We start from the raw sequence: 23,637 nt of genomic DNA, 5'->3' as shown, positions 1-23,637 counted from the left end.
GGGGAATTCATTTGCTACCTTGATAAAGTCCTCTTCAGGTTTATCTGACCATTTTACAATTGTAATGGCTCTAAGGTTTAGCAATTGTAGAATATCTTTGAAATTAATATATAATATTCTATCGGGAATAACCACAGTCAAATTTTTCCATTCTGATAACCCTTTAAGTCTTTCTAAAGGGTTATTTTGTAAATCTAACTTCATTTCCTTGCTGTGTTTGAGTAGTAACATTGTTTCTTTTTGTTGAAATATTTTTAATACTTTATCGATTATGAGATATTGTGATTCACTCTGAATTTTTACTATCTCATTACTGTGTAGATCTATATTTGAACAACCATTCAATTCTGCAATAACTCTTAATGCTTTAANATAATTATGGGATAGGTTCAATGATTTTAAATTACTTGGATATTTCCTATTGCCTGGAATACTCATCTTATTGATTTTGTTACTGGATAAATCAATCTTTTCTAAGTTTACTAATTTTTCAATATTTTCAACATTGACGATATTATNCTATATTGCTAATTTCACAGATCATATTCATCTCCAAATTTAAACTAACCAACTTTTTTGGAAACGGAAAATCATTAGCATTTTTAATGTGATTTGAAGAAAGATCTAAATGCTTAATTGCTTTGGAAAATTTTATATTTTCTANACTGGAAAAACGATTCATTGCCAATTTGAAACTTGTTAGATTTAACTGATTTCCACTTTCACGTCCCATTTTTAATAAATTCATTCCAGCTAATTTCAAATGTTTCAAGTTGAATGAATCAAAAAATTGAGTCGGAAAGAAAGAGTGGATGTCAATTTCGAAATTTTCGGGATACCCTTCAATCCTTTCCAAAAATCATACAGTNGATACAGAGAATTTTTACATTAGTTCAACATTCTTGAATATAAGCTGTAGGCATGTGTTTTTAACTATAGGATTAGTAGATGATATAAACAAAAACCGTTCTTTAATTGAAAGTTTTCGGAAAATATGCTTAAGAATGTTCAGTGGAAGACCATCCAAAACGTTTTGCTTTTCATGATTCATCCTTACAACACACATGGTTGTTATATATTTTTTATAATATAAGTAATATCAAGAAGACTTTATACAAAAATGAAGCGAAATAGCCAAATATATATTGAGGTTTTCATGTTGAGAAGTATGTAATGTGCGCAATTATTTGAGTTGCATGAATTAGCATACACTTATATGCATTGACATGCATGAGACCAAAAGATCAAAGCAACGTTTTTTATTTCTTTCAGAGCAACTTCGCGTTTTCTACAGTTTTCTTGCTCTTTTGAATAGAAAAGGCTCTTTCCTGCTGATCTCAGTCTTTAAAATGTTTCTGGTCAACTTGTCACCTTCAATTATTTGGCATGGAAGCTTGTTTGGCAACAGATTTACACAGCAATTAAGAGTGTTTCAACGTTAACTGTTTAATTATTTAATTATTTCATTATTTCCTGAAGGTGAGATAATTTATATCATTTTCGTAAAGTCTTTGAAGCTCTTCTGCAATAACAGACAAATAAAATGCATCAATCTCAACAGAATCGCCAAAGATTGTGTGGTGGACTTGAACATCCAAACTGGTTTTGGTGGACATATTAGCAGAAGAAGATAATAAACATGACCTAACCAATGTTTGGAGTTTGATCTTTTGCAATTTATATTCAAATATTTTAATTTGTCGAAGTTGATTGCAATTTTTGTAGTTTGTGATCAAATTTAAATTGTTTTTCAAAAATATTTTAACATTGTTAAGAGTGACTTCATCATTTTCATTTTCATTTTCATGTTTTGTTAGGTTATGTTTTTTAGTTAAAAGAAGTTTTGAAATCTCGTTATCACTTCGAATTAAATTAATATCCAAAATCTTTATCAATAAATTAAATTTCAATTTGAAATCATCAAATTTTAACCTATTAACATTTAATTTGTTTAATTTCAAATAGCTTTGATAATAAATATCTTGATTAATTTTATAATTTAAATTTATTAATTGAAGTGCTTCCAATTTATCTTCCTCAAGCTGAAAAGGTAGTATATAATTCATCAAAAGATCACTAAAAATTGAATATCTATCTGAATTGGTTTTAAACTTTTCATTATCCAAGATATCATTTTTCCAGGTGGAGATTATTCCCTCAATTAAATTTCTATCGAAGTAGTAGTCGTTATTCAAGTTTATATATTTCAACAAGATCTGAATTGAACTCAAAACGCTCTTGTTGATTAACACTTCATTTATTTGGTCGTCCTCTAATTTTTCAGTCAATTGGCTTCCATTATCATCATCATCGTCATTATTATTATTATTATTATTATTATTAAGTCTATTGTAATAATTGTTAATTTCACTAAATTTCAAATCATTAAAATGAGTAAATTGATCTATTTTAAGTAGTATTGATTTAGTATCAAAAATTCCAGCTTTATTGACTGGATTTAGTAATAAATTCAAAATATTATCATAACTGTTAATGATAAATAGATAGCCCAAATTTATAGTTTCAAGAGTAGTTTCAAGAGTAATTGTATCCTGACTTATAAACTCATCGGCTGCGATATTATTTTGGTTATTGTTATCCTCAGTTATATCAATATCACCTTGGTTATTATTGATGTTATTAAGAAAAACTGATAACTCGTTCATTTGATAATTTAGTAAATGAACAACCAACTCAATTGATTTGGTAATATAATCCAACATTTCAGTGAATTTTTCTGAATTGGTATTGTAATTCAGTTCGTCAAATTCAAATTCCTCAATAAGCTCATTATAAATTAAACAAGTATTGTATATTAAATCCCAAGGCAAGGCATCACCAATAATAATTGCATCACCAGCTTTGTTCAACTTCTGGATGGCATTTTCGTGATATAGCAAGACATACTTCAAACTTGGTTTTAAAACAGAATTATCTGAACTCAACATGAGCTGGATGTCCTTCAAGTCTTTCTGATAGTTAATGCAGTTGGGCTTAACAAACTCGGTGTAGACGTTGTACAAGAGTCTTGAGGCATTGTAGTAGGAGTTTTGTTCATTTGCATTTTGAGTAGAAGGTCTGCTGTTTAAAATAGTGTAGTATTCAAAGGACTTTTGGTAAAACCTTAGTGCCTTTGCGAGATCAGTTAGAAGCCACCTATCGCCATGTTCTTCTTGGTTGATTGCCTCGTCAAAGTAGTCCAAGGAAACTGGCGAGCCTTTGTGGGATCTGCTGGTTTTCCTGTTGTTGTTGAATCTCAAGGGCCTGAACCTGGTGTTGGTGTTGCTCATTGCAAAGAAGATGAGAGAGAGCTGGATGATTATTTTGCACCCTTCTCTTGAACAGGCTCAGACAATTTTTAATTCTCACCTCGTTTCCCCATAAAAAAACCGGACCTGGCCTTAAAGGCAGTTTTTATCTATGGTGGGAGATGGCAGTTGATATAAATATAATGGATCATGGGGAACTTTTGCTTGAGAAAGTGCTTTCCAAGTTGTTTTTTGGATATATTTCGAGCCCAACAATTTGCCAAAGATGAACAGCATTGATTTCAGTGTTCCAATTGGATATTCTGGTTTGCCCTTATTAGCTAATCACTCATATTCCATTTTTTGTTTGAATCTTGATAGCCAAAGCAATAATGGGGATGTAGAGAAATTTGGATATTCTGGAGGTCTTGGTCAATTTGCAATGTCTAATGATGGATCTAGAGGTGGGTATAGTAGGACTGAAAATCTGTATGGTGGCAGTAACAACTACACTACTGCTCCTGCTCCTGCTCTTAATAAACATATAAAGAAGAATATAATGGGTAGAGATAAGGATAAAATGAATGGACAATGTTTAACATGTTTACCAGATCATTTGCTTTTAAATATATGCAAGTGTTTGAACCAATATGATGCCTTAAACTTCTCGATGAGCTGTAAGGTGATTTTTGCCTGTACCATTGAAAGAATATATGAGAATGTTATCATCTTTAATAATTATAGTGAATTTAATTTGGAGATGATTGAGTATTTCAATTATTCTACGTTTATCAAGACAAAGTATAATTTCAAGAAATTTATTAAATTGATATTGGATGAGAAGAAGAGTTTCAAGTATTTGAAATTTATAAAGAGATTTAATTTGATAAATATTCCAAATAACATTAGTGATTTTGAATCATTCAAGTTGATATTTCAAGAAACAGAGAAGGAGAAGGGGAAGATGTTTTTAGAGAAATTTCAGAGGATTGAGAGTATCAACTGGAATTCGATTAACTTTCCTGTTTTGAAATTGAAATTGATCAATTATGATAGTTTAAAGGAGTTGAGGGTTCATTTGAATGTTACCAAGAAAGACAAGAATTTGCTAGATTCAATATTTAATAAGGATGGGATGGGATTGGAGGACAAAAAGTATTATTTAAAGAATTTGTTTCCTTTTAAGAGATTGGAAAAGTTGGAAATTATTGATTACAAGTATAGTATAATTTTGCGGTATATAGTTGAGAGTTTGTTGTTTAATAGTGGGAATGGATTAAGTGGGATTAAGAAATTAAAATTGGTGAATTTGAATTTTCAAAAGTCGATGATATATCCTAATAATAACTCGTTGTTGAATTACCATGAGAATGAGAATGATAATAGTAAATTTCAGGAGGAGATGAAGATGGTGTATAATTTTTTTGAGCCTATTTATTTGAGAGGATTGAGATTTGATAATTTGAGAGAGCTTGAGCTTAGTGGAGCAATAATCAGTAATGATAATCAGGTTGGGGAGTTTGAGTTGTTGAATGGGTGTATAGATTTTGAGAGAGTTGAGTATTTGAAATTTGATGAGCTATATGAAATTGATTATAATCATTATCCAAGTAATATTGGTATTAACAATGCTAACAATGTTAATAACATTAACGGTATTAATGATATTAATAATATTAATGATAACCATGGATTGACATTTATTGAGAAATTTGAGAAATATAATATAAATTTTTATAATTTAAAATATTTAAAGATAAATTGGAAAAAACCATTATATGATCATATTCCCAATTTCCTAGGGAATCTTTTTGGTATTCAACTAAGAGAGTTAGATTTAGTTATCAATTTAAGTGATTATTGTAATAATAACAATAACAATAACAATAATAATAATTGGAACCAAATGATTGAAGAGACAATTAAAAGACAATTGGACAATTATAATGTATCATTGACTCCAAATTTAAAAAAGCTACGAAAATTATCGATTCGAATCAATGATAATAATATCAAGAAAAACATTTCTACTAATTTAATACTAAAAAAATTGAATGAATTTAACGAAGTGCTATTTGGTAATTTAATAGAAGTTAATGGGAACCAATTGGAGAGTTTGAGGATTAATTCGAATTTGAATTTGTATAAGATTGAGAAATTGAGTAATTTTAGGAAATTGAATTACTTGGAATTAATTGATTTAAATAGCTACAACTACACCCACAATCTCAATTCGAACCAAACCAACAATCAGTTGGAGATTCACAATGGGGTGTATGACGACTGGTATAAAGTGCAACACATTGCATTCAAGTTGGGTCATTTGAACGAGAACCTCAAGTTCATCTCTGTGAATGGGTGCATTTTTGAGATACGAAGGTACCTGAGCAGAGAAAGACGAAGCAGTGTCGACTACAGTAGAAACACCAACAACTACCAGGGCTACAGTAGCTATCTCGACACCGAAATGGGAAGTGTCGTAGAGGCAATTCCCAGGGAGGGAATCAGCGAGTGGTTCGAGAGCAAGATCAACCTCAGCAGTTGTTGAGAAGTAGCACAAGCAGCACAATCGTCTTCATCTATATTACCTCCATCTATATTACCTTCACCGCTATACCGCCTCCGTAGCCAAATCGCCTTACAAAACACGCCCCGCCCTCACTGCCCTCACCACGCAAAAAGAGACGAAGGCCTCTTCTTCCAGTGCAGCACAGGCACCATGTCCACCTCCACCTCCACCCTCTCCAGAACCAGGGCCCTGAAGAAGAAGCCCAGGAACACCTCCAGCTCCAGCGACCTTGCAGCCTTAAGGGCCACCATTGCCTCTCTCTCCGAGAAACTACGACGTGCTGAGCTGACCGAGACCCTCAGGCAGCAGCCCCAGACCCAGCTCCAGCTCCAGCTTGAGAGTGTCACCACAAAGTGCCAGGCCTTGTCCAAGAAGTGCGAGATTCTTCTGCTCCAGAACAACGAATTGGCTGAAAAGTTGAATTTCAGCTTGAAGGAGAAGAGTATCTTGCTTGCCAACAACAACCTTCTACGCGACCAGTTCAACAAAAGGCAGAATGAGCTCTCTCTCCAGGCAAAAATCGTCGATTTCTTGAAGCAGAAAATTGTTTCCTACATGCTTCACCAAAGGACTCTTGCTCGCAATCTCCTCGATGACAACTTCACCCCAATCGAAAACGATTTCTGGCAAATGACTGAAGCCGATATGCTAATGAATCTCAATCTCAAACTACTCCACCAATTCGGCGAATCAAATCACAACAATGAACCCAGTCCTCCAAAAGGTCTCAAGAATCTCAAAAGCGATATTGAAAACGATATTGAAAACAATATTAAAAGTAAAATCGAAAAAAATTCCTCAGTTACTACTCTCCCCAATATTAAGTCAATTCAAGACTCTTCCTTATCCGATAAAACCACAAAATCTGCCGCCATAAATCTTTCTGCTCAAGATGATAATCCCAATAGCTTAAGAATAAACACTTCTTTATACACAAGTGATGGAGAAATAAATGATACCGATATAGAAATGAGTAATACCAATGAAATCAATATCAATAGTATTTTGGATAACATAGATAATACCGATAATGATATTCAAAATCAAAAAATTGAAAAAGCCGATAATATTCAAAATCAAAATACTCAACTATCTGAAATTGATAAAGGAATTGAAATGGAAATTGACAAAGAAATTGACAAAGAAATTGACAAAGAAATTGACAAAGAAATCAATAACAAAATCAATAAGGAAATTAACGCTGAAATTCAAATTCAAAAGAATAATGCGAGTAATAAAACAAATCTCAGCTATTTCAATGAGGAAAATGATATTTTAGATGAAAATGGAATTGTCATAGAATTATCTGACAGTGACGAAGAACATTACATTCTTTCTAATAACCAAAACAATGTCTTAAACTATGTTCTAAATAATGATCTAACCAATGATCTAACTAATGATATTATCAACAAAAATGTCAATCAAAATTCCAATAAAAATGTTAAACAAATTGCAAACGAAAAGCATTCTCAAACTGCCAATGAAAATCAAACACGAAAACATAAACATACTATCAATTCACCTGAAGAATTTGACAAATCAACTGAAATTAAAAATGTCAATAAAAAGACTAAAAAGACTAATATTCCTGAATCTATAAACAAAAATCCAAAAGATGATAAAGGTGATAACAATGATAGAATTGATAATGTTGATAATGTTGATAAAACTGATAAAACTGATAATGTTATTAGAAGTGATAAAGTTGAAAAGACTCCAGTAAAAAAAGTGTTTGAAACTCCTAAAAAACAAACAAATGAAACTCATAAAAAACTCAAGAAAAGAGAAACCCCTTTAAAGACTCAAAAATTGATAAAGACTGAAAATGTTGACAAAATTGATAAACTTGATAAACTTGAAAAGGTTGGCAAAATTGAGAAAGTAGAAAAGGTTCAAAAGGTTCAAAAGGTTGATAAAATTGACGAAATTGAAAAATCTATTAAACCTGAAAATCCTGAAAATCCTGAAAAATCTATTAAATCTGAAAAATCTGATTCAATCGAAAAAACAAAAAATCCTGAAGATTTAAACAATCCTGAAAATGCTGAAAATCTAATAAACAATAAAAAAACTAAAAAGAAAGAAAACAAAATCTCAAAAAAAAAAATTAAACCTAAAAAAAATAAAAAGAATAGAAAAAATTCTATAGTCAATATTCATAATAGTCAACATGATCAAGCTGATATTATTAATTCTGTTTTTCCATCTCCTAGTATCACTGAGACTGATAAACAAAAAGTCAGCTCATATGTACAAGCATATTTACATTATTCCACTATTTCAACATCAAATCGATTTAATAGTATGATTTCCACGCCTACAAAAAACATTAATAGGTCAACTATTTTAACCACCTCAAATTTTTCGATTCAAAAGCTCTTAGATAAAAAACATGAAAATCAAAAACATGAACAAGAAAAAAACGAAAAACATGATCTAAAGGATCAAAGGAAAGACGAAAAGGGAAAGGAGCAAGTGATTTCAAAACCAGAAGTTCTCAAACAAGTGAAACAAAAAAGAAAACAAAAACAAAAATCACAAAATAAAAAGAAAATACAGGAAATTGGAAAAAACAACGATTCTGTTGAAAAAGATATTGAAATGAAAGACCAACTGGAGATTGAAACCACTGTCGGTATTGATAATAACAGAAATAGTAATGGTGATAATAATTTCAATAATAATACGGAAAAAAAGATTGATCACAATGCTATAAACAATACTGACCAAAAAGTTGACCAAAAAGTCGATAAAAACGCTGAAAATAGTAAAGATCAACAAAGTAATGAAAGTAAAAGCGAAATTCAAAACCAATCTACGAATAGTGAAAGTAAAAAGAAAAAGGAAACTCAAAAAATTGTTAAACCGAAAAAGATAGCTAAAATCTCAAATCAAATTGCAAACAAAAGTATGTCTGAGGATAGTAAAATTACTAACAAAGCTGATCAAAAAATAAAAAGCAAAGAAAATGGCGATGAACATAATGAGGACACCACTATGGGAAACGTTGATTTCGACAAAAGTGGAGTTGCAGAACCCACAAAATATTGCAAAGTAGAAGTTGTTGAGCAGAGCACAAAAGATGTTTACGTGTTTAAACTCAAAACTTCAGCCAAACTAAAGTATCTATTTAAGACGTTTTCTCGATTGGCAGAAGTCAATGTTGGTGATCTTGAGTTCTACTATGACAATCAGATAATCAAAATGAATGATACTCCAGCATTGTTGAAGATGCCAGAAAACTCTTCTATTCTTTGCAAAGAAATAGAGCCCTAGTCCAGCTCAGCGGTTCTCAATGCGCAGCTGCGTGGTGATACACATATATACATAAACTGAAACCTAAGCTAATTGAATAGAATTTCTCAACGGAATTTCTCAACGGAGCCTCTAAACTGAAACCCAGTCTCAAAAAAATAATCGTGTATCACGTGATCCGGTTGCACCGATTTTTAGTTTTTGTGAATCGGCAACCGCATCATGCGAGATAATGCATAACCCCCTGCAATAATAGGCCGGCTCTGGGTTGTTTTGATTGGTTTTACTGTGTGTGTTGGCTAATCACGCAAAAAATCCCTTCTGTTATCGAATTGCTTCACCAAATCGACATAACCTGTTTCTATCATTTAAAAAATATCAATCTTCTAAATTTTGATTTATTATTTGAATCATGATTTTTTGACGTTTCCATTATTTATAAAAGCGTTCACAATTCTTTTCTAGTTTCGATAGTTTATTTTTTTTTATTTCTTTAGTATCCCCAGGAATTTTGATCTTTTAGCAAAATCACTATGAAGTATTTTGAGGTTTCTAGCTCAAAGAGAATAGCTCAAGTTAGTTGCGCAATTATTTGGTGTATATTTGCTGGTGGTCCCATATTTGGTTTTGCTGCTTTAAAACCATTTTTAATCAAAGAAGGGGTTTATCAAAACGTCTGTATTCCCGAAGAAAAATTCCAGGTTACTGATTTCCTTCATGGGTTGGAGAAAACACTATGCACAGAACAAGATTTGAAGCTAAACTTCATATTTACGGTTTCTGCTGTGTTAACTAATGTCTCATCGTTACCCATCGGTTATATTTTAGATTTTTATGGTCCCAAAGTGTGCTCACTAATAGGTTCCTTTTTTTTACTATCGTCATGTATTATATTAATTAATACCAAATTTTTTTTATCACTAGACATTTTTGATCCATATTTGGCTGGGTTTGGTTTGTTAGCTTTGGGTGGTCCATTTACTTATATTTCAAGTTTTCAACTCTCAAATTCCTTTCCAATAAATTCTGGTACAATTTTAGCACTATTGACTGGAGCGTTTGATGCTTCATCTGCTACTTTTGTCTTTTACAAAATAATCAATAACTTATTTCCAAAATTTTTAATTTCAGATTTTTTCAAATTTTATCTAGTCATTCCAATTTTCATTGTTTCAGTTCAATTTTTATTAATGGAAAAGGATTCTTATCTTCAAATTAATCCTTCATCTCCAGATTACCCCACAAATAAATTCAACCAATCTAAAAATCAAGATGTTAATGTAATTGTTAATGAAACAACTTCTTTATTACCTCACACTCGTGATAATGAAAATATTCCAAATAATAGTAATAACAACAACAACAACAATAACAGTATTCTCGATGATCCATCAGGTAGAGTTACAACATTATCAAGTCGTTTGTCAATTTCAAGTATAGAAGGATATCAAAGAAGAAGATCATCATTAGTGGATATCAACAGATTGTCAAGAGTTGAAGAAAACTTATCTCCTGAAGAATTGCTACAACATTCTGGTGGTTTATTTAATATTATGGCCGAAAAACCTCTAAAATCTCAATATCTCTCGGCTTGGTTTATTTTAATAACACTTTTCACTGTCATTCAAATGTTGAGATTGAATTATTTCATTTCGACTATAAATTCTCAGTACACATATTTATTTGATTCGAATGATAAAGCAAATGACTTAAATAGAATTTTTGACATCTTATTGCCGTTAGGTGGTATAATATCAATTCCATTTGTTGGTTACTTCTTGGATACATATCAGCCTGTGACAGTTTTAACTACTTTATCACTTTTAAACATTGTAATTGGTGTTTCAGGTATAGTTAAAAATAATTTCTTTTTTGGGATTCTAAATGTCTCTCTATTTGTGCTTTGGAGACCGTTTTTCTACACAACTGTTAGTGATTTTGTTGGAAAAATCTTTGGCTTTTTATCTTTTGGTATCATTTATGGTTCAATTATGTCCTTTGCTGGTATTTTCAATTATTGTCAAAAGATTTTAGATGTCTACACCCATACAATTTTCAATATGAATCCAATTCCAATTAACTTGATTCTAATCACTCTAACTTTCATAATTTCTTCTTCGTTGATAATCTTTGTAAACTACCAGGCTTCCAGCATTGGAAAGAAGAAGTTGGCTGAATTCTAGTGATTGTTCTCTTTATTTCGTTATATATTCTCTTTAATACACTTTTGAACTTTATTCTGCCGTATCCTGCCGTATTCCGATGTTCGGCAATCTTCCGGTTCGAAAAGTCACCCGCTCGATTTTATCACCCAAACTCATTACCATTAAATAGCTTATCAACTAATTTATGGTGTAATTACCAGAAAATTATTGCATAGCTGCAAAACTCAAGATTTTTCATAAGCTAATAAAGACTTTTTTTGAGATTTTTGAAGATGGTTCACTATATTACAGTTGCTACCTGCAATCTTAACCAATGGGCTCTTGATTTTGAAGATAATAGAGATCGAATTGTTCACAGCATTAAAATTGCAAAACAAAAAGGCGCAAAGTTAAGAGTTGGACCTGAACTAGAGATAACTGGTTACGGATGTCTTGACCACTTTTTGGAAAATGACATCTACTTACATTCATGGGAAATGTATGCCTCAATATTGAAAAACCAGGAAGCATATGATATTCTCTTGGATATTGGTATGCCTGTGATTCACAAAAACAGAAGATACAATTGCAGGGTTTTATCCTATAATGGTAAAATCCTTTTAATCAGGCCAAAGTTGTATCTAGCAAATGATGGAAATTATAGGGAAATGAGATTTTTCGTTCCTTGGTTAAAACCAAAATATTGTGAAGATTATGTGTTGCCCAGGATGATTCAAAAGTTAACTGGCCAGTTATCAGTAACAATTGGTGATGCTGTTATTTCGACCTTAGATACTGTTATTGGTTGCGAAACTTGTGAAGAATTATTCACTCCACAGTCTCCTCATATTTCTTTAGCTTTAGATGGTGTGGAAATTATAACCAATTCTTCTGGCTCACATCACGAATTGAGAAAATTAAATACAAGAATGAGTTTGATAACTGAAGCCTCAACAAAGTGTGGGGGAGTTTATTTATACTCTAACCAAAAGGGGTGTGATGGTGACAGATTATACTATGATGGATGTTCGTTAGTCGTTCTTAATGGTCAAGTATTGGCTCAAGCTTCTCAATTTTCTCTTGATGATGTTGAAGTTATTACTGCGACAATTGACCTTGAAGATGTTAGAAGTTATAGAGCCTCAATATCGCATGGTTTACAAGCAGTAAATCAAGACACCCATTATAAGAGAATACATGTCCCAATTGAACTATCTCCTCAATTGTTCACATTCAGATCAACTTTGAAGCCTACCCCAATTATTGATATACATTATTACAAACCTGAAGAAGAAATTGCTTTTGGTCCTGCTTGCTGGTTATGGGATTACATTCGAAGATGTCATGGTGCCGGGTTTTTCTTACCTTTATCTGGCGGGATTGATTCATGTGCAACTGCTGTTATCGTTTATTCCATGTGTTGCTTGGTTTCCGAGGCTGCTAAAAATAGAAATTTACAAGTTATCAAAGATGCAAAAATGGTTGCAGCTATTCCGGATGATGAGGAATATTTGCCAGTGGATCCTGCTGAGTTTTCTTCAAGAATATTTCATACTTGTTTTATGGGCACTGAAAATTCATCAAATGAAACAAGATCGAGAGCGAAAGAATTAGCAAATAAAATTGGATCTTATCATGTTGATTTAAATATGGATAACTTAGTAACCGCTGTTGTAAATTTATTTGAAGTTGCAACTGGAAAAAGACCGATTTTTAAAATATTTGGTGGGTCCCAAGTTGAAAATTTGGCTTTGCAAAACATCCAAGCAAGATTAAGAATGGTTTTAGCTTATCTTTTTGCACAATTATTACCATGGGTCCGTGGCAGAAAATATGGAGGATTGTTGGTATTAGGATCTGCTAATGTCGACGAATGCTTGCGTGGTTATTTAACAAAGTATGACTGTTCTTCTGCTGATATCAATCCAATTGGTGGGATATCCAAAACAGATCTCAAAAGATTTATTCATTATTCTGAAACTCATTTTCACTTGCCAATTCTTGACGACTTTTTAAATGCGACACCAACTGCTGAGCTAGAACCAATTACCAAAGATTACGTTCAATCCGATGAAATTGACATGGGTATGACATATGAAGAATTATCAATTTTTGGTAGATTGAGAAAAATAGATAAATGTGGCCCATATTCAATGTTTTTGAAGTTATACCATTTATGGTCTGACAAGTTATCTCCAAAGGATATTGCAATCAAAGTAAAGAGGTTTTTTTACTTTTATGCTATAAATAGACACAAACAAACAGTATTAACACCAAGTTATCATGCTGAACAATATTCTCCTGATGACAACAGATTTGATTTGAGACCATTTTTAATTGATCCAAGATTTTCTTGGGCAAGCAAAAAGATTGATGAAATAGTAAATGAATTTGAAAAAGGAAAAGAGGAATCATTAGAAACTTTTTCTGTTGAATGATACATAATGATTAGATATTTTATAGAATTTATATTTGTTTTTCTTTTTACTTTTTATTTTTGAATAAACGAAACATATTTATTTGTGAGTTAAATTGTTCTAAGTTTATGAAAAATCAACAAGTAATATACATAAAACTAATAAATGCAATAAAAATGGGAACCGAGATAAACATAAAAATTAAAATAAAAATAAAAAAAAAAATGTATAATGAAGATATATTTTAAAAATAGACAATTATTACAAAATCTCATGTTCGAGAGAAATAATTTAAATAAAATAGATTAGGATCTCATCTTGCCCCATAACACAGGGATTTTTAATTTTGGGTTATTGAAATTTCTCTTCCAAAAATCGATTAAACTCAAAGCAGTTTTATTTGGTAAATCTTCATGCAAGAAATGACCACTTTCTAAGAAAACAATCAATTGAAATTTTCCTTGCATTTGACCAATCATCAAATTTTTATCTAAAGAATCGTTACCTGCCAATATTAACAATTTTGATTGAACTGGAGCTGAAACAAAATCATTTGAGAGATTTTTAAACCAATCACCCCAAAAAGGTTCAGTTTTTAGGAGATCGCTTTTCCATACGTATTTAAAATTAGTATTTTGGTTATCAAAAACAGAGTTTTTACTTTGTTGTTTTAAAAGATTCATTGCATCCATCGCAGATAAATGCGAAGTATTTATTGAAGTGGTGATGAGTGATTCTTTAATCAATGCAGGAATTGAAATCAATGCAGATTGCTTATTATGTAATAAGTTGGATTTTAAGTGCCAATCTATACAACCTTTCACTGTGTTAAATCCCTTTGGTCTTCTTTTCAAAAAGTGTGTCATTCCACTCAAAGCCTTAACCGCAGTGTCCTCCACTATGTCAAACATGACTAAACCTTTGATAATGTTGTTTTTAGTAAAGGGTTGCAATTCAATGTTTGTAAGAGATTTGGTCAATACTGAACCGCCGAAACTATGACCAACTAAAATAATTGGTGGATAATCTGAATTTTCGAAAGTGTCATTCTCAATATCGAATAAAAGATTCTTGAATAAAGGTTCTTTCGATATCAATGTTTTAAATATAAAAATGAAATCAGTAATAAAAGAAGTTAGGGAATAATTGTTATCTATCACTTTTGTATCTCCATGGCCTCTAGCGTCAAAAGAGAAAAACCCAGCAACAGGATCATTAACATTTCCATTGATATCAGTGTTAGAATTAACATGATTTTTATCAATACTGCTGTCTTTTTTCACAGTTTTATCATTTTCCAATCCATTATTATTCTTTATTGAGAGATTGTTATCGTGGATCATGTTTTGTTTGATCTGTTTGCAAAGCATTGCAAAAGTCAACCCAGAAGAGCCTGCACCATGATGGAATATAAATAAAGGAGATTTTCTATTTTGTGGAGGAGTATAGTAAGTTTGAAATTCATTGTTATTCGATGGATCAGTAAATACCTCATTTCTTTCAAAAAATTCGCTCCAACATTTTGCATCGAAGTTGGAGTTGAGATTTAGTTTCAGCATTTGGTTTGTGTTCTTGCTTATGCTTTTGTTCAAGTTCTTGTGTTTTGAAAGTTGCATTAATTGAAAATTGATAGTGTTATTATTTTGAGATAAAGAAGATTTGATTAAAGGAGAAGAGGTTGTTGAAGGAAAAGAAGCATCCTTTGCAAAAGGAGGAGAAAACGAATGGCCTTCCTTTTTGTTTAATTGTGAATTGCCATTACCAGAGACATCCAGTTCTTTATTTATGTTCTGGTGTTTGATTCTTGGATGGGTATTTTGATTGGATTCTTGATCAGCTTCATCGTCGTCTTCTTCCAATCCTTCATTCATGTTAAAACCCAAAGCCATTTCGGCTTCAAGCAATTTTCTTTGAAATATTTTTCGTTGAAACTCAGACATTTTGAGCAGCAAAACAATATATACAACTGTGCAAACCCACAAAAAAAAACAATTTAGTAAAAGTAAGAAAAAAAAGAGAGGAAAAAGTGTGTATATTGCACTGTAGAATCAGCAAGAAAGAAGAAAAGAAGCTCAAAGTGCTGTGAAGATGTAGCTTGATGGTAGCGCTATGTAAGGAGAACTTAAAACGATAAATGGTTCAGCACAGTTCAACGTAGAGTTTTGCTTTGATTATCATCATCAGAGCAAAGCTGATTAGATATTATTCACACAATTGTCGTGATTCAAATAACAGGCTATATTGTTTTACTGCAAAGCAGAATTGAAGAATGATCAAGTCGATTTTGTCAGAAAAATCCTCAAAGGAGTTGATCAAGTTGGCTAAAAAGTTGGTTCCCCCATTATCCCCTAATTTCTACAAAGGGCAAGGTGAGTTAGATGGATTTTAGAGAAAACAAGTGAAAAAGCATGAAGATACTAACTGGATGGAAACAATGTGCTTATGGTGGTAAATAGCCGGCAGAATTGTTGTTGTTGGAGGATGTGAGGAGTATGTATTGAGAAAACAAGCAAATTGAGTATGTGTTTTATTGATTCCAATGCAGTTTTACTAATCGATAATGTTCAATTGAAGTTATACTGGAGCCCCATTTTTTTCAGCACATTCATCAGCTCAATTTGGAGCAGATATGGTTCATATTATTTGTGAAAAGGAGGCAGCACAAGTCATTAAAACATATTCACCAAACTTGATGGTCCATCCCTACTTGAGAGAGCATCGAGAGGATATAATCAAGCTTGCTCAATTCGCTGGTGATTACAATAGTGTTAAAAATAATGGGCAAGTGGACGAGCTAACCGACGAGGAATTAATTGATAGATATTTAATGCCAAAGATAAATTCGCTTTTGGATAGAGTTCATGTTGTTATAGTTGGACCAGGGTTCGGAAGGAATAAAATCATGCTAAAGATATGTGAAAGAATTATATTGAGAGTTCGAGAGCTCAAGAAACCATTAATAGTTGATGCAGATGCATTGTATTTGGTATCATTGAAACCTGAATTAATTAAAGGGTATGAAAGAGGAATCTTGACGCCAAATTTGCCTGAATTTAAAAGATTAATAAAATCATTGAATATTGATTCGAGTAAAATCCAAGAAGATCAATTGGCGAGTGAGCTAAGTAGTAAGTTAAATGGGGTTGTTATATTTCAAAAGGGAAAGAATGATGTTATTACAAATGGAAAAGATGTTTTAATCAGTGATACAATTGGATCATACAAGAGATGTGGAGGTCAAGGAGACACTATGACAGGAATTATTGGAACAATTTTATGCTGGGGAGAGGCATATAAACAAAATCTTTGGAAACATGATAGGGACATCAAAGACGATTGGATTCCATTGTTAAGCTGTTTTGGAGGATCGGTCGCTACGAGAATAGCTCAAAGAAAAGCTTTTAAGAAGATGGGAAGATCAATGCAGGCTAGTGACTTACATGATTTTGTTGGCGAGAGTTATAATTATGTCTTCGAAAGCGATGAGTTCAATGGCTAATTGATCTGAGGATGATCTGGTGAAAATAAAAGTTTATATACTTTAGAGACGAACAAACCTAAAAGAGATTTAAAAGTGGAGCAATTACAGCTTGTGTCACATGACTAATTATGTGGTTGTGATTAGTAATAAAAATTTTCCGTTTTGGAAATAAACGCGACACGAAGTTTTATTTTGTGTGATTTTATTACTAAGCTGAAGGCGATATTGATGTTGACCTTGGTTATATTGTATCAGATATTGTTACAGTGGTAATTGTTTGCAATTGGTGATAGTAATTTATTTCAAGATGTCAGAGGCTATACCAAGAATTGATGGGAAATTGTTGAACAGCTTTAAAGGAAAAATTGTTCGAATTATTGGGCGATTTGAGGAATTTAAATCGAGTAGCATTGGTGTGTTGAACAGTTTGAATAATAATGGAAACGTTATAATCAAGATACCAAATAACTTGAAATTTGAGATCAATAAATACTATGAAATAACGGGAAAGGTGAATGATGATTTACAAATCCAAGCATTGGACAGTATAGTGTGTGGGGATACGATCAATGAGAAGGCAGTTGGAGAGTTGGTTAAACTTAACCATCAATTGCCCGAGTTATTTTACTAAGTTATTTTATTAAGTTATTTTACTGAGTGCTACAATAACAATTGCTTTATAATGAATATATAATGGATATCTAAGAGATATATAAGAAATACATAATGAATATATAATGATTATATCATACCGGGATTATAAATAGATGCAACAATACAATGGTTTAATGGTTTAATAGTTTAATGATTTGATTTGATTTGATTTGATTTAGAATTTAAAGACGTGATCTTTAGTGTAACCAAGTTCAGCTAGAGCACCAGTAACTTCACCTTGTTCTGTTTTCGATTTTTTAGTACCAGATAATGCTTTGTATAAAGGATCAGGACCACAGACAAAGATGTGATGGTCATTAGATGGTTTGGGAATATTTTCTTTCAAGTAATCACCAGTTATGAAACCCTTTTGGTATTGGGGACCTGAACCAACGTCTGAGAGATCATCCAAGAAGTAAGTGACTTTAACTTGATCTGGATGAGCTTTTGCGATTTCATCAATTTTGTCCTTCAATAAGATATCGCCGGCTGTTTTATTACCGTAAAATAAGTTGATCTTGGTTTTATCCTTTGGATTTAAGGTAACTTCTTGCAAGATTTGGAATAATGGAGTAATACCAGTACCACCGCCTAACAAAGTAATTTCGTTGAATTGGTTTTCTTCCAATTTCCACTTTTGAAATGGGCCTTTGAAGGAGACTTTATCATTTGGATTCAAACCAAAGATATAAGTACCGAATTTTGAATCTGGGTATTTTTTAATAACAAAATCAATTTCGCCTTTTAAATCAACAGGTGAAACTGGAGTGTAAGGTCTGACAACACCATTGCCCTTTGCTAATACCAATGAGGCGGTTGTTAAACCAGAGATGTGATTCTTTGAAGGCAAGTCAAAGGAAAACCTTTTGGTATCGTGTGATAAAGTTTCAATGTTTTTCAAATTCAAGTCAATCCACTCATCAGAACCAGTGAAGGTTTTGATTGCTGGAGCACAACAGGACTTTTCAGCCATTTTTGGGGTGGGTTTGTTTAAAATAGTGGAATAATAGTAATAACCACCAATGGCAGAAAGACCGATAATTGAGGGAACAAGGAACTTTTTAGCAGACATGAGTAAAAGAGTCGAGGGTTTATATATCGAAGAAGTGTTGAGGATAAATCTGTAGGAGTTGCAACTAATTGACATAGAATAATTAGGGATGCAATGTTACAATAATGGACGATGAAAAAGAAATTCGAGAGCACACAGGCGAAAGAAAGGTTTAAATAGAGCAAAGTTGGCGATTCGTCGAATGACATTGAAGCAATAGCCATTTCAGTGATTTTTCACACTGTTTGTGATTATTGTGGCAGTTTTCGGTGTTCGGGAGCAGAGCTCGGGCCTATGAGCGACGTTTAGCCATTACGCACGATTATTAACAATTACTAAGGCTGGGGAGATTGACCGCTTTGAGAACTGCCGTTTTGGGAATTACGCCCGATGTTTCAGACACTGATTGCAAAGATAACCACGGCCCGGCAGACGCCGCAGCTGCACTGGTGCAGCGCTAGAGATCCACACCCATGGATGACACGCTGTCGGTCACGGGAACGCAAACGGGATCTGGATTGCGGTCGGATATCCCGTTTCTCTTAACCCTCACTCCGAGGTAGTCGGCCATGATGACGAAATGCCGGTCCAGCTCACGATCCGTCATGCAGCCAATTACGTCGCACAAATCTTCGGTGCTCATGTTGTACGGGTCTGGGGTAAGTGAATGAACCAATCGATAGTGCGAAAGAACCTCTTTCAAGTCGTCGTTCGAGATTCTCTTGAGCTCGCTAACTGTCCTAGGAAGTATACCAGAAGGAGGATATTCTCCCTCAAAGTTAGTGAGTGGAACAATCTTCTGACGGCTCTCGTTGGTGTCCTTGATATGACTGTTTATGCTTCTTCTAATGGTTCTCTCCTCCAACTGCCTTAGCTCATCTGCAACCTTTTCATAGTAGCTCTCATAAGTACGCTGGTTTAGATTTTCAACAACTCCAGCTGTGTCGTTCCTGTTTCGAAATTCACGCTTAGCACTGATTAATTCATGCTTGAACACACTCTGTCTGTTTTCGTATAACATAATCTGCCTTTCCAATATATCGACTCTTAAATGGAGATTAGCAACTTCAAATTTATTGTGTATCATTTTGATTAGCAACTCAGTTTCAGCTCAATTTCAGCTCAATTTGAGAAAACAAAGAAACTCAGAAATATCCATCCTCATCGCTCTTAAATATCCTACACACTTCCTAATTCAGCATCCTTTTGATTTATAGCACAAAAACAAGCTTCTTCCATCCAGTTGGCTTCCGTTATACACGTGCTCATTCTTTGAAAAGCAGACTGAAAAAATTTCTGCCACTTTTCATAACAACGACATAAGCAGAAGAAGAAAACAATCTTGATATTTGGCTATCTCAAAATATAATTAGATAATTCATCGCTCGGGCTTCAGCATTGACTCATAATTATCTATAACTCATTCAATTGTATTGCTTCAAAATGTCTTTACGTCTTCCTGCTAACCAAACAGCCGGTCTCTTTAAAAACGGTTACAAATCTTATTCCTCTGCTGATGGCGCTGTTGGTAGAAATGTTGAAGCTGTTAATGAAATTACAAACATTTTACTAACTTCAATGGGTCCATGTGGTAAAAATAAAATCATAGTAAACCATCTCCAAAACATATTCATAACAAATGACTGTTCAACTATTTTAGGCCAATTAGATGTTGTCCATCCAATTGTTAAAATCTTAATCATGGCAACTCAACAACAAAAGGACGAATTTGGAGACAACTCCAACTTTCTATTAAATTTTGCCTCTGAACTATTGAAAAATTCTTTGCATTTAATCAATCTTGGTTTAAAACCTATCGAAATCATCCAAGGTTATAACAAGGCTAAAAATTTCATCCTAAATGATGAATCAATTAACCAAATCTTATCAATTGATAAAATTACAAACTTCCTAAGCAAATCTCAACTAACAAAGATCATTAAACCAGTAGTAGCATCAAAACAATACGGTTCCGAAGATTTCTTAGCAAACTTAATAATCGATTCAGTTTTAAACGTTTTACCAAGACGGAATTCAATTAACGATAACAAAAATGAAAATGAGAATCAGGATGATGAAGAAGAAGAAGAAGAAGAAGAAGCAGAGGAATACATCATTAAAAATTTCAATGTCGATAGCATTAGAGTAGTCAAAATCATGGGTTCAACTCTTTTAAACTCTTTCGCCATCAAAGGTATGGTTTTCCCCAGAGAACCTGAAGGTCATGTCAAATCAATCTTAAATAAATCGAAGGTGGCTGTCTTTACATGTCCAATTGATATCTCAGCTACTGAAACTAAAGGTACTGTTTTACTCCACAATGCTCAGGAAATGTTGGACTTTTCAAAGGGTGAAGAAAATCAATTAGATTCAATTATAAAGCAAATTGCAAATACAGGTATCAAAGTCATCATAGCAAATCAAAATATCGGCGAATTACCTCTTCATTACTTGAACAGATACAACATTTTAGCATTAAGAGTTCCATCAAAATTCGATTTAAGGAGAATCTGTCGTGTTTGCGGTGCAACTCCTTTAGCAAGACTAGGCCCTCCAATGCCAGAAGAAATGGGTACTATAGATATTGTTCAAACAAAAGAAATCGGTGGTGATAGAGTAACTGTCTTTCAACAAGAAAATGATACCTCCTTAACTTCAACTATTGTAATTAGAGGAGCAACTAAAAATAACTTGGATGACATTGAAAGGGCCATTGATGATGGTATTAGCGCTATAAAGGGCTTGACAAAAGACCAGAATTTATGTCCAGGTGCTGGTGCAACTGAAACCCATTTGTACCATTTATTAAATCAATTTGGTGATAATAGCTCCGACATTTTACAATTGCCAATTAAACAATTTGCTAAATCTTTCGAAATAATTCCAAGAGTATTATCCGACACTGCAGGTTTAAATACAACCGAAGTTTTACCAAAATTATTTGCAAAACATAGTCTTGTCTCTAATAAGAAACAAGCTGAAAATGATAGTGAAAATAATAACGAAGCTGATGATGGGTTGTTTTATGGTATTGATATTGAAAATGAAAACGGTGATGGTATAACAGATATCAGAGAAAATGGAATTTACGATTTATTGTGCTCAAAGAAAAATGCCATCAGTCTAGCTACTGAGGCTGTTAACACCATATTGTCTGTTGACCAAATCATTGTCGCTAAAAGAGCTGGTGGTCCTCAAATGCCACAGCAACCAAAACCTGGTAATTGGGATATGGCTGATTAATTTTTATAAACCTATAGAATATTTATAATTGAAACACCTTTTTTTCATTAATTTTCAGTATATTAATACTATTTCACTCGTATAATGGATTAAATTTGGTATTTCAAATTAATAAACCCGCTTTTCTTAGGAATTATATCAAGCATTTCAATATCTTGCACAGAAGATACAAATAAATGCACACGATAACTTTGTTATTTGCGGGTAACCTGCATAATCTGCATAATGCGAGATACAAAATATAAAGTGTGCAAAAAGAAACTCAAAACTAAGAAAGAAATTCTTCTCATCAATTCACAAGTAATCCACCACAAAATAATTAATCGTTTGAACAAATATAGTCTCAATTAAAAATGGATACTTCATCATCAAGCTCACCTCAATCTAAAACGAAATCGCCTGCTGATGTTAAAAAAACGGAACATAACTCAACTCTTAAATTATCAAGACCATTTTTAACCACCAAGCAGATAAAATATTGTCAATCAAAGACCATAACTGATTATCGAAACTATAGACAAAGAACTTCTCAAATATTAAATATCTTGAGTGGAATTTGCAACAATCTAAAACTGTATGTTTAATTCAATTTTTTTAGATGATAATTCAATTACAATTTACTAATAAATTTTTTATAAAGACCAACAAGAACATTAGAGAGTGCAATGCAATATTTCCAAAAGTTTTATCTTTTTAACAAATTTGAATTGAATGAATATTACGTATGTATAAGTTTTTTGGTTTTGTCTTTTTATTTTATATTTTTTGTTTTTTTTCAGGATTTATTGATTATTTGCTAACATTTGTTTTTTTTTATTAAAATATAGCTAGTTGGTTATGCATCTTTATTACTTGCATGTAAAAATGAAGATACAATAAAAAAAGCAAAAGATATAATATTGGCAGGTAACCCTTTATGCCATAGATCAACATCATTGGATTTTGTTGAGCAAGAACGTAAATTGGTGTTAAATTATGAAAAGAAAATACTAGAAACAGTATCATTTGATTTTAGAAGATGCCATGTTCAAGAATTTTTAATAAAGTTTGCCAAAAAATTAGAGATTGATTATGAGATTACATATTTGGCATGGATAATTGTTTATGATTCGTTTTTAACAGAAATAAGTCTAAAGGTTCCTCCAACTGGTATTTCAATTGCCTGTTTAATAATTGCAATATTTATTGAAAAAAATGAAAATTTACTTGAGCAATTTGATGATGAGATTTTTTTCACTTGTGATAAAAAATTTGTATTTGAAGCATTAAATGATATTTTAGATTTTTATATCAATAATTATAACTACTCTCAACTAATTGCTAAGTATCCCGAAAATGATATGTTGGTGAAATTTAAAATTTCATTGGATGATTATAAAGGTTTAGATGAACCTGATGATAAACTAGTTCAAAAAGACGATTATTTTCAAATTAATAATTATTATTCAAATTCAAGTGGATTTTCAAGATATATGTTAGGCAATAGAAGAAAAAGGTTTATTGATGAAATTGAAGATTGAGTGTTAAAAAAACAAAAAACAAAAATTAAAAAAAAGTTAAAACAAAAACAAA

General features: G+C 32.3%; 13 protein-coding genes across 13 annotated transcripts in view; 8 read left to right on the top strand and 5 right to left on the bottom strand.

Moving 5' to 3' along the window:
* Positions 1 to 682, bottom strand: part of ASCRUDRAFT_76366 (uncharacterized protein) — a gene marked incomplete at both ends in the record, with an annotated part of 772 nt that extends 90 nt beyond the window's left edge. Inside the window, 2 exons of the mRNA XM_020193440.1 lie at positions 1 to 519; positions 569 to 682. The exon at positions 1 to 519 is cut by the window's left edge and continues 90 nt beyond it. Of these exons, the coding sequence (XP_020046676.1) occupies positions 1 to 519; positions 569 to 682 (633 nt within the window). The remainder of the gene's footprint in view (positions 520 to 568) is intronic.
* A 784-nt stretch (positions 683 to 1,466) lies between these two features.
* ASCRUDRAFT_8606 (uncharacterized protein) lies at positions 1,467 to 3,290 on the bottom strand (the record flags this gene model as incomplete). The annotated part of the gene is made up of 1 exon (XM_020194913.1): positions 1,467 to 3,290. The coding sequence occupies one exon, from the start codon at positions 3,288 to 3,290 to the stop codon at positions 1,467 to 1,469; it is 1,824 nt and encodes a 607-aa protein (XP_020046675.1).
* A 122-nt stretch (positions 3,291 to 3,412) lies between these two features.
* Positions 3,413 to 5,882, top strand: ASCRUDRAFT_153701 (uncharacterized protein). Its single transcript, XM_020189318.1, has one exon. The coding sequence runs from the start codon at positions 3,535 to 3,537 to the stop codon at positions 5,794 to 5,796; it is 2,262 nt and encodes a 753-aa protein (XP_020046674.1). The 5' UTR covers positions 3,413 to 3,534; the 3' UTR covers positions 5,797 to 5,882.
* Positions 5,883 to 7,907: 2,025 nt separating this feature from the next.
* Positions 7,908 to 9,183, top strand: ASCRUDRAFT_76364 (sumo domain-containing protein; the record flags this gene model as incomplete). The annotated part of the gene is made up of 1 exon (XM_020193439.1): positions 7,908 to 9,183. A coding segment is annotated over one exon (858 nt), but the record flags the coding sequence as incomplete, so codon positions are not given.
* A 341-nt stretch (positions 9,184 to 9,524) lies between these two features.
* Positions 9,525 to 11,313, top strand: FMP42 (Fmp42p). Its single transcript, XM_020193438.1, has one exon. The coding sequence runs from the start codon at positions 9,609 to 9,611 to the stop codon at positions 11,256 to 11,258; it is 1,650 nt and encodes a 549-aa protein (XP_020046672.1). The 5' UTR covers positions 9,525 to 9,608; the 3' UTR covers positions 11,259 to 11,313.
* Positions 11,314 to 11,439: 126 nt separating this feature from the next.
* Positions 11,440 to 13,726, top strand: QNS1 (glutamine-dependent NAD(+) synthetase; the record flags this gene model as incomplete). Its single annotated transcript, XM_020193437.1, has 1 exon — positions 11,440 to 13,726. A coding segment is annotated over exon 1 (1,954 nt), but the record flags the coding sequence as incomplete, so codon positions are not given.
* Positions 13,727 to 13,823: 97 nt separating this feature from the next.
* On the bottom strand, positions 13,824 to 15,973 carry PPE1 (phosphoprotein phosphatase methylesterase 1). Its single transcript, XM_020193436.1, has one exon. The coding sequence runs from the start codon at positions 15,574 to 15,576 to the stop codon at positions 13,942 to 13,944; it is 1,635 nt and encodes a 544-aa protein (XP_020046670.1). The 5' UTR covers positions 15,577 to 15,973; the 3' UTR covers positions 13,824 to 13,941.
* Positions 15,906 to 17,135, top strand: NNR2 (NADHX dehydratase; the record flags this gene model as incomplete). The annotated part of the gene is made up of 3 exons (XM_020194607.1): positions 15,906 to 16,005; positions 16,093 to 16,126; positions 16,211 to 17,135. 3 exons carry the CDS (start codon positions 15,906 to 15,908, stop codon positions 17,133 to 17,135), a joined length of 1,059 nt encoding a protein of 352 aa, XP_020046669.1.
* A 289-nt stretch (positions 17,136 to 17,424) lies between these two features.
* On the top strand, positions 17,425 to 17,748 carry RFA3 (Rfa3p; the record flags this gene model as incomplete). The annotated part of the gene is made up of 1 exon (XM_020191853.1): positions 17,425 to 17,748. The coding sequence occupies one exon, from the start codon at positions 17,425 to 17,427 to the stop codon at positions 17,746 to 17,748; it is 324 nt and encodes a 107-aa protein (XP_020046668.1).
* Positions 17,749 to 17,932: 184 nt separating this feature from the next.
* Positions 17,933 to 19,172, bottom strand: MCR1 (cytochrome-b5 reductase). Its single transcript, XM_020193435.1, has one exon. The coding sequence runs from the start codon at positions 18,841 to 18,843 to the stop codon at positions 17,947 to 17,949; it is 897 nt and encodes a 298-aa protein (XP_020046667.1). The 5' UTR covers positions 18,844 to 19,172; the 3' UTR covers positions 17,933 to 17,946.
* MRP8 (Mrp8p) lies at positions 19,099 to 20,153 on the bottom strand. Its single transcript, XM_020189316.1, has one exon. It carries the CDS (start codon positions 19,907 to 19,909, stop codon positions 19,280 to 19,282), a length of 630 nt encoding a protein of 209 aa, XP_020046666.1. The 5' UTR covers positions 19,910 to 20,153; the 3' UTR covers positions 19,099 to 19,279.
* A 112-nt stretch (positions 20,154 to 20,265) lies between these two features.
* On the top strand, positions 20,266 to 22,186 carry CCT8 (chaperonin-containing T-complex subunit CCT8; the record flags this gene model as incomplete). The annotated part of the gene is made up of 2 exons (XM_020191064.1): positions 20,266 to 20,838; positions 20,929 to 22,186. The coding sequence occupies 2 exons, from the start codon at positions 20,266 to 20,268 to the stop codon at positions 22,063 to 22,065; spliced, it is 1,710 nt and encodes a 569-aa protein (XP_020046665.1). The 3' UTR covers positions 22,066 to 22,186.
* A 232-nt stretch (positions 22,187 to 22,418) lies between these two features.
* CTK2 (Ctk2p) lies at positions 22,419 to 23,585 on the top strand (the record flags this gene model as incomplete). Its single annotated transcript, XM_020191852.1, has 3 exons — positions 22,419 to 22,639; positions 22,706 to 22,787; positions 22,893 to 23,585. 3 exons carry the CDS (start codon positions 22,419 to 22,421, stop codon positions 23,583 to 23,585), a joined length of 996 nt encoding a protein of 331 aa, XP_020046664.1.
* Positions 23,586 to 23,637: the final 52 nt, after the last annotated feature.

The sequence above is a fragment of the Ascoidea rubescens genome (assembly GCF_001661345.1).
Source record: "Ascoidea rubescens DSM 1968 unplaced genomic scaffold ASCRUscaffold_8, whole genome shotgun sequence".
In the NCBI taxonomy this organism is placed as follows: domain Eukaryota; kingdom Fungi; phylum Ascomycota; class Saccharomycetes; order Ascoideales; family Ascoideaceae; genus Ascoidea; species Ascoidea rubescens.
The sequence above is the reverse complement of the archived record's forward strand: the minus strand, read 5'-3'. Positions and strand labels throughout refer to the sequence as shown.